Source organism: Capsaspora owczarzaki, assembly GCF_000151315.2.
Source record: "Capsaspora owczarzaki ATCC 30864 unplaced genomic scaffold supercont2.4, whole genome shotgun sequence".
Taxonomy (NCBI): Eukaryota; class Filasterea; order Ministeriida; family Capsasporidae; genus Capsaspora; species Capsaspora owczarzaki.
The window spans coordinates 245,245-259,229 of record NW_011887295.1 but is presented as its reverse complement, the minus strand read 5'-3'; the positions used below and the strand labels follow the sequence as shown (position 1 = coordinate 259,229).

Below are 13,985 nucleotides of genomic sequence, written 5' to 3'. Positions count from 1 at the left end.
AAAAAAAAAAGAGGAAATGCGGAAAATGTAAATGTAAAGAAAACAGACTGAATTGAATTGATCTTGAATTTGGACGATTTGGAGTTTTTGGGAGGTTTTGTTTTTGAGAGGCCGACGAGGTCCTAGTCAGTGCTCTCGGCGGACGTTCACAGAATGGAGTGGCAGCGACTTTTGACAGGCCTCCATGTGTTGTAGCGCAAAACAGGGAGGTGAAATTGGAAGGAGGGATAAAAAAAAAACCCTGAATTTGGGGGGAAATCCCGACTTGAAAAATTTCCGGTCGGTTGAAATAGTTTCTCGGTGCGTGCGGCAAATGACTGGCTGCTCATTCATTCACAGAGTGTGTGTGGTCTTGGTGGTAAGTCATCGTTGGATTTGCCGCAGGTCATCTGCCTGTTTGCTGGGCCGATCGGCGCATCGATACCTAAATGTTTCCAACCCAGTGTTCCATGTGTGATCTGAGGTGACACAACAGGATTGAAAGATTGCACCAAATTTCTATTTTCGTGCACGAGAAAAGTCACATGGATGCGGATAAGCATGAGGCAAAAGGCGAAAAACGTCAACAAATTTGCTGCAGAGCTGGCCAGAACAAGACAAATGCGGCGCATCGCACTCTGAGGCCCGCACTACGTGCAAGACGAGTAACTGCAGCAAGAGGAGGTCAAGCACTGGACGCGATTGGTGGGGTGGCGAGAGCGACGATTTTTACTCAGGCTCGTCAGGCTCGGGTCGAAGGAGAAACAAAAATCTTTTCCCAAATTTATTGAAGAACACGGAAAAGGATGCTGCCGGAAACACACAATACGGGACAAGCGAGCGCACACCCGCCAATCTCGTATTCAATGGCAAACCACCTCGCTTTGGATCGACAAGCGGAAACACGAGCGCGACCTTGCGTGTTTGTTTCATGCGCTCGCTCGACACGCGACCAGACGCGCAATCATTTCACCAGCCAGTGCGTCGAGCTCACATTGGACAGCTTCGTGGAGCGGGCCTGCAAGTTTGGCCATGAGAGTGGGAGTGTCCTTGCTTCCAAAGATTTCGTGGCTGCCCACCAAGTTGACGTACGTCCGCCAGTAGCGAGCGTCTCGAGGCGAGTCTGGCGCAGTCAAAAATGTCTTGCCTGCTTCCCACCTGCGGCATGCCTCAAGAACAGGGTGTGGCTGCTCCTCGTTCGACGCTCGTTGATGCTCGTTGATGGCGCCTTGAAAGTTCTGCTCGGTGAAGTAGTTGATGAAACGGGTGACTGACTTTGATGAACAGAGTTTCTGCTTCACTTGGGCGGCCTGGTCGTCAGCAAAGCTGCTGTCCGTGAGTGCACAGTGCACGAACAGGTAGGACTCAATGCAAGGCAAACTCGTGAAGAAAATTTGACACCTTGGTCGCACCTCCTTCTGAACGTTGGACAAACAGTACTCGCCCCAGGCCAGGAGCGATTCGGGCCAACAGGCCCGGAGTTCGCTATCTCTCAGAATAAAAAGGGGCTGGTTCACGGTCTCAATCAGCAGCTTGGTCAGGGTGGGGAGCTGATGTCGCGTGTCTGTGCCGCCGCTGATGAGCTGGAAATGCTTGGAGAGGTTCGGTACATACTTCTTGTAGAATTCCACGTCATTTTTGCCATCAAGAAGTAGCACTGGACGGTCAATCGATGTGATTTGAGCAAGCTCCTCAACATAGTCCGTCAACGAGGCAGCGTCAAGGCGAATCGGGCCAGCCGGCCCAAGCATGACAATGTCCTGTTGGTTGACAGACTTGGCAAGTGCCTTCGAGTTGGTCGTAATAACAAGTTGGATTTTGGCGTCGTGACAATCTTGCCGAAGTCGAAGAAAAAGCCGCTCAGCGACACAATCGTACAGTAGGGCTTCTGGCTCGTCGATAAGCAAGATGCGCTGGGTGGCTTCATTGTCGTCACAGTCCTGTCTGCCCTCTGCTTCGCCGGCAGTCGATACACGAAGCAGGTGGAACAGGACATAGATCGCCACGACCTTCTGCAGGGACGCCGCGCACATGCCGATGTCGAGTTGAACGCCCGACTCCTTGACGAAGAGACGGTTGGGATCGTCAATGAACTCCAATGTGAGGTCGTCGACACCAAAGATGTGTTGAATGCTGCCTGTGATCGCAGCGAGAGCAGCTGCGTCCTTCTTGACGAGATCTTCGACGCGCCTTAGCATGTGCCGTCGCCCGGTTGTGAGCAAATGCTTGTCGCCAGTGTCTTCCTGCCTTTGGTGTTCGCCCCACAAGAAGGATGGCTGCACGAACGCGTAGCGGACCTTGCGAGGGGGCTGTTCCGCCGTGTCGGGTTGTTCAATCATTCTCGCCCGATTACTCTTCGCGGGGTTGATGACAAACGAGACCTTACGACCGTCGCTGAAGTTGCCAAGCAGCGTTGCTGTGGTTTCGCCTTGGCGGATAAGTGCCGAGCTCGTGTCGGTTTCGTACTCAAAGAATGGGTCGCCGAACAGTGGACCAAGTGCCAAAGTCGGCTTGTTCTGCTTGTGCCAGTTGGACGTTGCGACACGTGTGTTGTAAGAGCGCAAGAAGATAGCGATAGCCCAGAGAAGCTGCGTCTTGCCGGAACCATTCCGACCCATGATGACTTTGGGGCTGGTTGTCAGATGGAAGGTTTCGTCTTTGAACTTGCGAAAGTTGGTAAGCTGAAGCGAGGTCAGAAAACCAGTCATGGTGCCTATAGAGAGCAGGAGAGTCAGTGTGAAGGTACAATCACCCATACATTATCTGTTGAACAATGCTTTTGAAGAAAATCCGAAAAACTGAAAGAACAGCCAGGAAATGAACAGGGGACTTCGGGTCGTTTGAGACGGTCCTCCCGAAATAAAATAATAAGAATAAAAACGGTTCCATCATCATTGAAGTTGTTACATGGTCAGGGAGCTGTGTTACAACGCACTCTCGCGTGGTGATTGACCAATCGGATTTCCGCTCTTTATTTGGCGCCAGGCCAGTCTTCATCCGATACACCTCTCAGACGTGTGTATGCATAAGCTGGAAATAACGTACCGAGAATGATGAATGCAAAAGTGGACTAGATTGCGTGAATTGGGGGGGGGGAATGAAAAATGAAGACCACGAAAACAAGATTCAAGACAAATGCGGCACATTGCTGACATCATGCATCGACTGGAGCTGTTGAGGAAGAGGATCCTGAGGAGGTAGTAAACTTCCACAGGCCATACTCCTTCCCTACATCGGTCTGCCATAGCCGCACGGTGCCATCCTCTGATCCAGACGCGTAAAGCTCGCCGTCAGGCGAGAATCGCACGCAGTGCACTGGTCCATGGTGACCCTTGTGTGTTTCTGTGATGCATTTGGAACATACCGGATCAGTCTATGTGGTGTTGTCACAAGCACCGCTCTTCATCCGGTTCGGGAGCAACGGGTGACGACGAAAAGTTCGCTACATACCAATTTCGCGGAGAGTCTCGTAGTCATAAACGTGTAGGTAGAAATCATTGCCGCCCGCAACAAACTTGGTTTTGCTGCCGTGAAGAGAGGCAGAGTACAATGGCGAAGTGTGCGTGATGGACTTGATTTTCTCAAATCTGCCATCCAACCATTCAAGGCAATGAAGGATTTCCACAAAGAGGAAAGCAAAAGATAAGTTGGAGCACATGCAGGGCAAGTCCTGTCGACGATCAACGTGCACTCACGTCTGCATGTTGAAGAAGCTGATGCTGTGTCCATGTGCGACGGTCATGATTTGGCCGTCCGCAGAGACCTCCACGCTGGTGGCAGACGCATCAAGGGGAATGACCCTTTCTTCTTGCCGAGTACGCAAATCCCATAGCCTACGCGCGGTGAATTTGAGTGGAAGCGGTGAGTTGGACATTGCTCAAAACCTCGGGGGAGCAAATATAATCCGCCGCTTCGCAAGTCTTACCGAATGCAGCTGTCTTCCGCAGCGGTTAAAAGCATTGAATCATTGTTCACAAACATGGCCACACGCGCGGTAGCGGTCAAGCCATCGAAAATCACTGGCTCCGCTTCAGGCCGCTGCAAGTCAAACAATCGGATTTTCTTTTCTGCACTGCCTGTTGCGAGTTTTGATGCGTCCTGGATCACCATGAAATGTTAACCGAGGCGAGCCAAGTGAGATATGTCGCAAAGAGGTGCAGTGCAACAAAGAGATGCAACAACAAAGGATTTTGTAAGATTCCACAAGCGGCTACCTTGGAGAACTCGACCGTTCGAACAATGTGCTTGTGGGCAAACGAATACATTTCAGTTCCAGCAATGGCATCCCAGATTTTTCTGTCAAGTTTGCATTCAAAGGAGAAGAGTGAGTCAGAAATTAGTTGATTCGAAAGCACCTTTGAAGCGTCTCAACCCTCCTCTAGGACGCTGCTGCCATCGCTGGGCTTGTATTTGCCAGAGCAGCCTTGTAAAGAATGAGGTGGATGATACCAGTACCGAATTGGGTTTTCGATAAACGTTCCTCCAATCTCCATCCTCCTATTTCCACATCAAAGAACTCATCTGCCTTACGCAGTGAAATCGGCTGATCCAGTGGCTGCCCGTGTTGCTGTATGGTTGAGGCGAGCTGCCCAAACGGCGCCCTTGTGCCCGTCAAACGTGCCAATCCAATCGCCAGTCTGACCGACTCTGAGCATCGGCTTGCCATCTGAACAATTTAGCACAACCAAACAAAACGGGAAGGGGGACGAAAAAACAAACAAGTCAGTGCATGCATCTCAATTTCATGGATACCACTTGTCTAATTCATTGCATCTCCAGACGATCAGAGGAAGAGGCGGATGACTGAGGATGACTGAGGATGAGGACGAACCGAAGCAGAGTAGAGCACATGGCGAACCAAATCCACAATTCCCTTCCCTTGCTTCCTTCATCCAACCCAACGCCATCGACCATGTTCACAGCCCAATGAGCCAGATGGACTCGCTGCTGCTGCTGCTGCTGCTGCTGTGCTGGTGCTCGTGGTCGGGAATATGTTCGCGCGCGAGTGCCGTCCGAGAACGAAAATTCTGGCTGGCTCCGCGTGCGCCGTGCTAAAACACTCGAGCTCAACCAAAAATCCAGCAACCCCATCCACCTTTGGTGTCGTCGTCCCGCGCTCGATGGGATGTCAGACAAGCGTAGAGTGACATACCTTTGCAGGCGCTGATGAGGAAGTAGCCGTCCGAGGTGACTGGGCTGAACGCCAGATCAACCACCGGTCGCGTGTGTCCGTTGCAAGTCAACGGAGTTTGTCGAGTTGCCATCGAACGCGAGAGTGAATGGAATTGAGGAATGGGGCTGGTATGAGAATGTTGTTGTTTTGATTCAAGCAACAAGTGGCTAAAAGAGCACATTGAGGCACAGTGAGGCGTAGAAGAATAAAATCGAAATCAATTTGACAATGACAGGAATCACACAAAAAGAAAACACAGGAGTTTGTTAATTTTTCTTTTTTTTCAAAACAAAACACAATGGCCAACGTTTTTTAAAGGTTGGGGAAGAACTCGTACAACTGGTTGAGCATAAACTCATAACCGCCAAACATGGCAGCGTTGGCAGGGAAGGCACGAAGCATGACTGGGCCGATGCCCTTGTACAGCGCAAGGTAGCCCTCGTTGCGGACAAGGGTGCGGAAGACGTCGCGGAGGCCGTTCGGATAGGTGCCGTCGGGGGCAGTCTGCAGGCGGGACTTGAGGACGTCGGCAGGGATGGAGACGCACCAGTTGGCAATGCCAGCCATGCCACCGGCAAACAGCGCCTCGTGCATGCGGAGGTTTTGGCCAGAGCCGTCCTTGGAGAGGGTGCGCTTCAGGTACTCGTATGCGCCAAAGTACGCACCAGATCCGGGAACGTCACGAAGCAAAGTAGCGACAGTGCCCTTGTAAATGCCACGAATGCCCGACTCGGCGTAGACCTTGACAAACACGTCCTTGGGGCCAGAGTACTTGGGTGCAATGCCTTGCGAAACCTGAGCGCCTTGGATTTGGAGAATGCACTTGACACGCTCGCCGGGGACCATCACAGCCGTGGTGAAGACACCCGAGATGCAGCCAGCGTTGAACAGTTGCAGGAGCGAGAGACGCTCGGTGGGCGTCTTGCGCTGGATGCGTTGGCCAATGTCATAACCGACAAAGCAGATGGCGTACATGGGGGTGACACCAAGCAGCGGCGCAAGCATGCCACGGTACAAGCCCGAGAAGCCCTCGCGCGCGACAATCTTGCGGAAGCAGTCCAAGCCACCTGAAGAAATGGTGAGAGGATGGTGAGTAAGGGTTCAAGATGTTTGTATCGCCCATTTTGTTTGATGCTTGTTTCCAAGTCGTCGCAGCGTGAGTTGAGTGATGACATTGCGACTGAGTGAACATTGCGGTTGGGTTGCCACTGTGAAGCAAAACCGCGCTCAGTGGTCAAACGTTCGTGTTTTCATTCTCGCTGAAATATCGCCATCATGCGTTTTGTTTCTCTTTGCACTTTGTAATGCACGTTGTAATGCACTTTGTAATGCATGCTCTTTGTTGGGGGAAGAGTTCAAAAAACAAAATAAAACAGCAGCCGATCGGCAAAAAAAAAAAAAAAAAAAAAAAAAAAAAAAAAAAAAACGAGACAAAATCACACGTGAAATCGAAACCGGAAGCAAACAAAACAAATAAATAGAAATGAAAATAAAAAATGAAAAATAAATGGTGACACTGTGGAAAAAGCCGATGGCTGGATTGAGAGAGAGAAGGAGTGATGAGAAAACCACAGTGATCTGCTTCTGAAACAAGCAGCAAGCACAACAGCAGATGAACGCCGCGATCAGAAGGACAAAGAGAGAGACGAAGAAGACGACGGAAAGGAAGAAAAAAAAAAAAAAAAAAAAAAAAAAAAAGAGCGGGATCTCAACAATGAGTCTTCTGCCCTTCAGTCGCCAGCCTCCTCACTCTGGGCACTGTGCGGTCGCTCACGCTGCTGCCGCTTGGGCATTTGGTCGAAAACAAAAACAGCACGTTGCACGTTTGGGCTGCCGTGAGGAACGGCTGTCGGTTTTGGAGTTTGGAAAAATCGTGTGATGATGATGGCCTTTACCAGTGTACATTGGCGCCTGCCCGGCAACGACCGTTTGCGTCTGCAGGCGGACCTTGATCGTGTCGAGCGGGTGGCCAGCAGCAACGAGGCAGATGCCGCCAAAGCTGCCGGCGAGGAGGTTCTTGAGCGACGACGGAGGCCCATCGCGCGGCTTTGCGGGCCGAGCAACCTTGTATGCAAAGTTCCAAAGCAGGCCGTGGCTGGCTGCCTCCTTCTCCAACTGCGCCCAGTCAACCATTCGTAAGTGTGTCAAGTAAAAAAAATGATGAGTGTCTCAACAAAAATAAAAACAAATAAAACGTAGCGAAAATGTGCTGGGGGTGCCAGATGTACATTGAGGTTTGCCAAGATTTACACCAACCGCCAAATTCGTCAACGAAAAATCGCGCCGCAGCATGCGTCCATGGGCAGTGGAGCCCAGTGTGCCTTTTGGAGGTCGTTGGAGGTCGTTGGAGGTCGTTGGAGGTCGGTGGAGGTCGGTGGAGGTCGGTGGAGGTCGGTGGAGATGCCATCACGAAAACCATCAGACGAAACCCAAAGTGGTCTGACGAACGGCACGCCGATACGATTAAACACGCAAGCACGCATGCCACACCTCATGCATCATGTGTATTAATTGGTTGGCGATAAAATTTCATCGCGCTGGAGGCGTTTGTTGGGAATGGCAAGGCGCGGGCGTTGTTCGGCTTTTGCAGCTCGCTCTGCACGTCCAGTTCTCAGTCTAGCATCCACTTTGCACTGTTGCTCTTTCGCGGAGAATGATCTGCATGTTATTGTCTTGTTAATGCATGAGTATTCATACTAATTACTGTGTTTCTTCTTGCTCACATCGTTTTAGCAATCCAATGCTTGACATTCAAACCTTTGCCTTTCGTCCAGCAAATCCTGTTGCTTTGTTATCGGTTTGTTGCTTGAGGACTGCGTGCCGAACGCGACTTTGGGTCCTGATATATCGAACACATAGAATATTATGAGCATATTTTCACGAAGAAATCAACAAAAAGCACCCGGCATCGCAGCCAGCAACAACAGAAATGTCAGTGTGTGTCTATCGGTCGGTCACTGCGTTCCGCGCTTCGCGTATCCGCCTCCGGCGGTTTTATATTTTCAAAACGACTAACAAATCCCATATCCCTTCTTTTTTTTATGTTAGCAAGTTAGTTAGGTTAGGTCAAAAAAAAAAAAAAAGAGAAGAAATTATAAAAAGTTTTTCGGTCATCTTTGCCATTCTCTCGTTTTGTTTGGAAAAAATCTCTGCTGTTTTCTTGTTTTTTTTTAACCCTTTCGCCCTTTTTGTGTCCAAGCACCGTGTTGGGACTCTCGTTGTTGTTATCACTGTGCAAATCGTTGTAGCTATCGGCACGTTGGCGAGAGCTGCGACTTTAGCAGACTCCGAGAAGGACATTCTTATCGCCATCGGCTCATCCCTGCTCATCAGCCTCTGCCTCTCGCTTCAAGGGCTGCTCTCTTCTGAAGACCAAACAAAAGCTTTTGCGGAAGCTTTTGCGGTTATTCGTAAACACCCAAACCAGCCACCGCTTCCGAACCCAACCCCAATTGACACGACGAACGTGCAGCCGATCTCGGCTTTTTCGCTCATCGTTCCGCCGCCCGCCACTCCACAACAATTCGCCTCTGCTGCGGAGATCAACGCTTTACAAAATTAGCCTGCCAAGTCGCGCTCTAGAGAGAATGAGTACAGATGATGGAGATGAGCTGACTGAAGCGCATTCGGGTCAGTATTCCTCGATTGATTGCGACAGCGATCCTTGTTTTTTTGTTTGCTTTGTTTCATTTCGCTGACTCGATTGTTTGTTTTCAGCATTGACGAACCACGCACGTTTGAGCCAGCGTGTGAACCAGGAGCGTGTGAACCAAGAGCGTGTGTTTGACTGGCTGAGACGGCTCGCGACGTCCACGAAATCTCGTTCCTTGTGCCTTCGTGATGTGACGGACGAGTCTCGATTGTTGTATCGGTTGTCTCTCAACCACCGAAATGCGTTCCTTTTGAGCTCGCGTGAATTTACTAACGTTCCGCTGTTCTTTGGTTTCTCATCCAACGTTACCGGAGGAGCCTGCGTCCTTCAAAGCGACATCCAAAGCCCAATCCAAATTCATGTCCAACTTCAAATTTCGTTTGAGCAACTCAACCCCGATCTCATCGCTGTAGTTGCTTTGTATCGCTGGAAATCGGGCGTGTTCGTGTTTGAAGACAACTACGGAATCTGGCGGTTCTAGTTCGATTTCGCATTTGGGCATGCTCATTGTGCATCAATGGTTGTGCTTGTCATCGCAGTACAGTACAATTTCAATCAAAAACCGAACCCTTCGGCGGATACGCGAAGCGCGGACGCAGTGACCGACCGATAGACACACACAGTCAACTGCTCTCAGAACAACACGTTCACATATGAATCAAACACCCAACTGCCGTATTTCAGTTACGGCCATATCTGGTGGAATGCACCGCATCCCGTTCCGCTCTGCGAAGTTAAACCACCATGAGAGTAGTTAGTACTGCGGTGGGAGACCACGCGGGAATACTGCTTGTTGTAACTCTTTTTTTGCTTCTGCTCGCAAACCACTTTCGTGGTTTTCTTTTTCCCCTTTCACCTTTGATCTCTTCATTGATTTTCGAATTGGCGATGGTTTTTTTTTGTTATGGTTGTTTTGTCCGTGCTGAACAGATGATCAATGAAAAAAAAAAACCCTCAAAAAAACAAAAAAACAAACTTAAAAAAAAACACGAAAGAAAAATCGGCAAAAAATTAGGGGAGCAGTGGGGATTGAACCCACGACCCTTCCGACCCAAACGGAAAATTCTACTACTGAACTATGCTCGAGACTGGTGACAGGGCAAATCGAAGATGAAGTCCGCCAACCCATCATCCAAAACAGAAACTGCACCCAAAAACTCGAATTTCGCATCGTTGTGATCAGCAGCAATAATTTGGATGTTGCTAATAATGAATACTAATGCGAATATGGATACAAACCGACCCCGTCTAGAGTTTTTTTTTTTTTAAGCAGTCCTTTTGTTTTCTTTCTTTTTCTTTTTTGGTTGGAATCGCTGGTGCGATGCGATTCGCTTTATGTCGGATACGTTGAACGAGATTTTGGGTCAAGATGAGAGATATAGATTCTACGTAGTACAGTATTGGAATAAAACCAACCAATAGAATACTCAAAAAAAGCCACCCAACATGCAACAAACAAACAAACAAACAAAAGCCTCTGGAATTGCTGTCCATTTTTTTTCACCACTTGGGTTCGGGAGCAAAGTCAAATTGCTGACCTCCGGCTGAGGCGAAAGGCGCCATTCCCATGGGTGGCTGCGGGCCCACCGGCTGTTGCTGTTGCTGTTGCTGTTGCTGCTGGAACTGCTGCCATTGGAGGAACTGCTGGTACTGCTGCCATTGCTCAAACGAGGGTTGCTGTGACATCGGTGCCTGGGAGTGAACTCGCGCATGTAGCAGACTTTCGGGCTGATAGTAGTGAATGTCAAGCTCCTCGCAAACGCGTTTCATGAACATGATCAGATCCGTCTTTCGTTTGGCACGGGCGCCACCGTCTTGCCACGAGAAGCGTGTCTTGCCACCAAGAGACAGCTTGAGACGATTGGTGTTTTCGAGCTCAACGACGGAAAAGATGACGGGCAGCGCATACCAGTCTGCAGCAGTTTCGCGCAGATAGGTGGCAAAGCGCGTTTGCATCTCCTCAATCTTGGCGGCCGGGGTCGAGACGTGGATTTGCAGGTCAATTACCTCGAGCATGTCGGTCGACCGACGAGCATTTTGAATCGGCAGCTTGTTCAACACGGCGTTGGGATAGGAAATCACCATTCCGTCCCAGCGCGTAAAGACAGTGTTCATCAGGTGGATTTCCGTCACAAAGCAATTCTCATTGTTGAAAAAGACGCGGTCTTGAACGTCGAACGGATGGTTGACAAACAAAAAGACCACCGACTCGTACAGCTCCTTGACAGAGTTTCCAAACACAAAGGTGAAGGCGAGCAAGAAGGTGGACAGCGTCAGGAAAAAGTTGGTGACGTCGACGCCGAGGATGGCGAGCCACACAAACAAGAGAATAAAGCACAGCAGCACCGTAAAGACGTTATCGAGCTTGCGCACGGCCGTCTTGGCGTCGGACAGACCGGCAGCCAGAGCCTTGCGCTCCTTGTAAATGTTCAAGACTGTCTCTTTGGCTTCTGCTTTGGTGATTTTGCCGTCCATGTCGTGATCGAACAGCTTGAAGGCGCGCACTGCCATGTCCGGCTTCAAAATGCACTGGAAATCATCCAACGTGAGGTAGTCGAGCTCGGGAGACTTTACGTGGTTGAAGAGCGCCTTGGCCAAACGGCGGGCTTCGTTGCTTGACTTGATTTCAGACGAGTTGCCGATGCGTTCGTGGATTGGAGTCAGTTGAATCTTGTTCTTGCGCACGAAGCGCACCAACTTGTCCAGCACGTGCGTGTTGACTTGCTTGGGCTTCATCGAGGTCAGGCGGCCTGCAATGCTGTCTTGTCGCACCTTGGTGACGGATGGCGAGGCAGGCATGTTGGAGCTCGAGCTGCTCGACTTGATGAGCGTCGATGAATGATCGCAGTCGGTTGGAGCAGCTCCATTGCTCGTGACTTGACTGGCAGGTGGCGGTGGTGGTGGGGCAGGCTTGATGGTGGGCATCATGATGTGCTCTGCATCTCCATTATCGACAGGCGAGCCCGACGGATTTGCCTTGGCGTGGTGTTGAGCTTCCGCCTCGTCGGGTTCCGCGCATGCTGCCGTCCCAGCAGGGTCGACGAGTCCAATTCGGTCCTCGGACGGCAACGTTTGGTGGACATTCTTTGCAGTATGCCGTCGAAACAGCGAAAGCGCGCTCGTCCCGCGGCTGCCTGGGGTTCGCCAGCCTTTCAGCGAAATGCGAGGTCCGCTTTGCCAATCGTCGTCACCATTGTTCAGTGTGAGAGTGGAGGGCTCTCGCGTGAATGGTGCAGGTGAGTGTGTCTCCTCCTCGCTGATGGGCTTGGCGTATTTTTCCTTCTCGCTCAAGGCTTGAAGCGCATACTCGGAGAAGAGCGCATCCTGAATACGCTCAAAATAGGCCTCCTTGTGGAAGTGGAAGGCCAGTCGCTTGATCAGAATGACCTTGAGACAAAACGCAACCGCCGACACCATGAACGCAACGAGAATGCGTGTGACAAACCACAGCTTGTCACGATCGAAATCGGTTCCATAATTGCTCGCCCAGGACGAGCGGAAGAGGGTTTCCCAGGCAATGAGCACGATGGTGGACCACAAGAACATGTGGACTGGGAAGATGATGGCATTGTAAAAGTAGAGAAAATTGGAGCGCAAGAGGAAAATGTGCTCCACCACCGCGGACACGCCAGTCAGGAGCAGCAACGACCCAAGATAGGTGACGGCGACAATCGCAAAGAACAGCACCCAGGCGTACACTTTTGCGCCCGCGACGGAGGCGGATGGGAAGTACTCGTAGCAAACGACGCCCGGAATGATAAGAACGATTGCCAGCGCAATCCAAAACAAGACACGGAAACCCCAGGGCGGAAGCGTGCAGCGTCCACGATTTCTCTTGGTAGGGGCAGAGCCGGACATGTCCGTTTCCCAGTCAAATTCTGTTGGCGGAGGGACTTGCACATCCTGTGCAATTGCATCCAAAGTAGATTTCAGAGTGGCCTCATTCTGGCCAGACGCAGCGGATTCGACTGAAGTCAACGAGACGAAAGACTCGGAAGGTGTGATGGTGGTCGTCGAGGCAGCAGCAGCAGCAGCAGCAGCAGCAGCGGCGGCCGCTTCAGTCGCATTGCCAGCCTCTTCTAGAATCGTGTTCATCTGCGTCGGGGCAGCGGCAAACGTGACGCTCCGACTCTCGCCATCGAGCTTTGGGGCGACAACCTCGTCTTGCTGGGCGACGGACTTTCGAAAGAGTGAGCTCAAAAATCCCGGGCTGGACTGGTTGGTTCCCCCGTCCATCGACGACACGCCTGGCTTTGGGGTGCGCAGAGAGCTGAAAAACCCGCCGCCCCCTTGAGACGTTGCACTTGGCGGCGGTGGCATGTCGACATGCGACGTGCTATGCGCGGCAATGTTCTTGAGGAAGATGCTTCTTGGGCGTGGCTTGATTTCCTTCCCAATCAGCGACTGAGCGTCGTCATCCTCCGCACCTGAAACGACAGTGTCGACGCTCTGAGGGACCCGCAGAGGCTCCGACGCACCAGCAGCTGTGGCTGTAGCTGTTGATGCAGCTGCATTCATGCGATGAGCCTCAGCTGCGGTTGTTGGTTCTAAACCAGAGGCGCTTGCAGCAGTCTGCAGCGTGCGCACTGGTCGCGACATGTTGTTGTTCTTGTTCTTGTTCTTGTTCTGTTCGTTCGTCCTCGTTGGCAGCCCAAGTTGGAATGGATCCTCGCCGTCGTCGTCGTCGTCCGACGAGTCATCTCGCGCAACAATGTGCGTAAAGACATGTCCTATCGTTGCTCGTGGACTGGATTCCTGGACCTGGACGGACTGCTGTGCGTGGACGAGCGCTGCGGTCGTTGTCGGCGGTATTGCCGAAGCAGCAGCCATCGTTGTCGCAAGTGCGGGCGGAGGAAGAGCAGCAGTAGTAGCAGTAGCAGCAGCAGGGTCTCCGAGTGGTGGCACTGGCACTGCAATGCTCGGCTGAGGCTGAAGCACGGGCGAGCTGTGGTGGCTGAGGTTGAGTGTGAAGGGCGGCAGCGTCTGCGTCATTGGCTGCGACGACGATACCATGGACGACAGTGGCTCGACGGCGACTTGCGACAATTGCGAGAGTCGTCGCACCAGTTGCTGCTGTTGTTGCGTTGGCGAGCCGCCTGCAGCAGTGGTGAAGAACGCCGGGCTCGCTGCGCCAGAGCCAGAGGAGGAGTCGGTCGATTGGACTGCGTTCAGGCGATGCAG

At 51.5% G+C, this 13,985-nt stretch overlaps 4 protein-coding genes and 1 non-coding gene across 5 annotated transcripts; 1 reads left to right on the top strand and 4 right to left on the bottom strand.

Moving 5' to 3' along the window:
• Positions 1 to 511: 511 nt before the first annotated feature.
• Positions 512 to 3,035, bottom strand: CAOG_08644 (hypothetical protein). The gene is made up of 2 exons (XM_011271953.1): positions 2,915 to 3,035; positions 512 to 2,692 (listed from the first exon to the last, which is right to left on the bottom strand). Exon 2 carries the CDS (start codon positions 2,685 to 2,687, stop codon positions 909 to 911), a length of 1,779 nt encoding a protein of 592 aa, XP_011270255.1. The 5' UTR covers positions 2,688 to 2,692; positions 2,915 to 3,035; the 3' UTR covers positions 512 to 908.
• CAOG_08643 (hypothetical protein) lies at positions 3,002 to 5,264 on the bottom strand. Its single transcript, XM_011271952.1, has 7 exons — positions 5,132 to 5,264; positions 4,510 to 4,645; positions 4,194 to 4,275; positions 3,905 to 4,077; positions 3,675 to 3,812; positions 3,430 to 3,566; positions 3,002 to 3,321 (listed from the first exon to the last, which is right to left on the bottom strand). The coding sequence occupies exons 1-7, from the start codon at positions 5,241 to 5,243 to the stop codon at positions 3,134 to 3,136; spliced, it is 966 nt and encodes a 321-aa protein (XP_011270254.1). The 5' UTR covers positions 5,244 to 5,264; the 3' UTR covers positions 3,002 to 3,133.
• A 149-nt stretch (positions 5,265 to 5,413) lies between these two features.
• On the bottom strand, positions 5,414 to 7,310 carry CAOG_02881 (solute carrier family 25). Its single transcript, XM_004363663.2, has 2 exons — positions 7,048 to 7,310; positions 5,414 to 6,219 (listed from the first exon to the last, which is right to left on the bottom strand). Exons 1-2 carry the CDS (start codon positions 7,283 to 7,285, stop codon positions 5,465 to 5,467), a joined length of 993 nt encoding a protein of 330 aa, XP_004363720.1. The 5' UTR covers positions 7,286 to 7,310; the 3' UTR covers positions 5,414 to 5,464.
• Positions 7,311 to 9,490: 2,180 nt separating this feature from the next.
• Positions 9,491 to 9,606, top strand: CAOG_09451. Its single transcript, XR_889824.1, has one exon. It is a non-coding gene; the product is annotated as a 5S ribosomal RNA (ribosomal RNA).
• A 557-nt stretch (positions 9,607 to 10,163) lies between these two features.
• Positions 10,164 to 13,634, bottom strand: CAOG_02880 (hypothetical protein; the record flags this gene model as incomplete). Its single annotated transcript, XM_004363662.2, has 2 exons — positions 10,164 to 12,967; positions 13,109 to 13,634. The coding sequence occupies 2 exons, from the start codon at positions 13,632 to 13,634 to the stop codon at positions 10,305 to 10,307; spliced, it is 3,189 nt and encodes a 1,062-aa protein (XP_004363719.2). The 3' UTR covers positions 10,164 to 10,304.
• Positions 13,635 to 13,985: the final 351 nt, after the last annotated feature.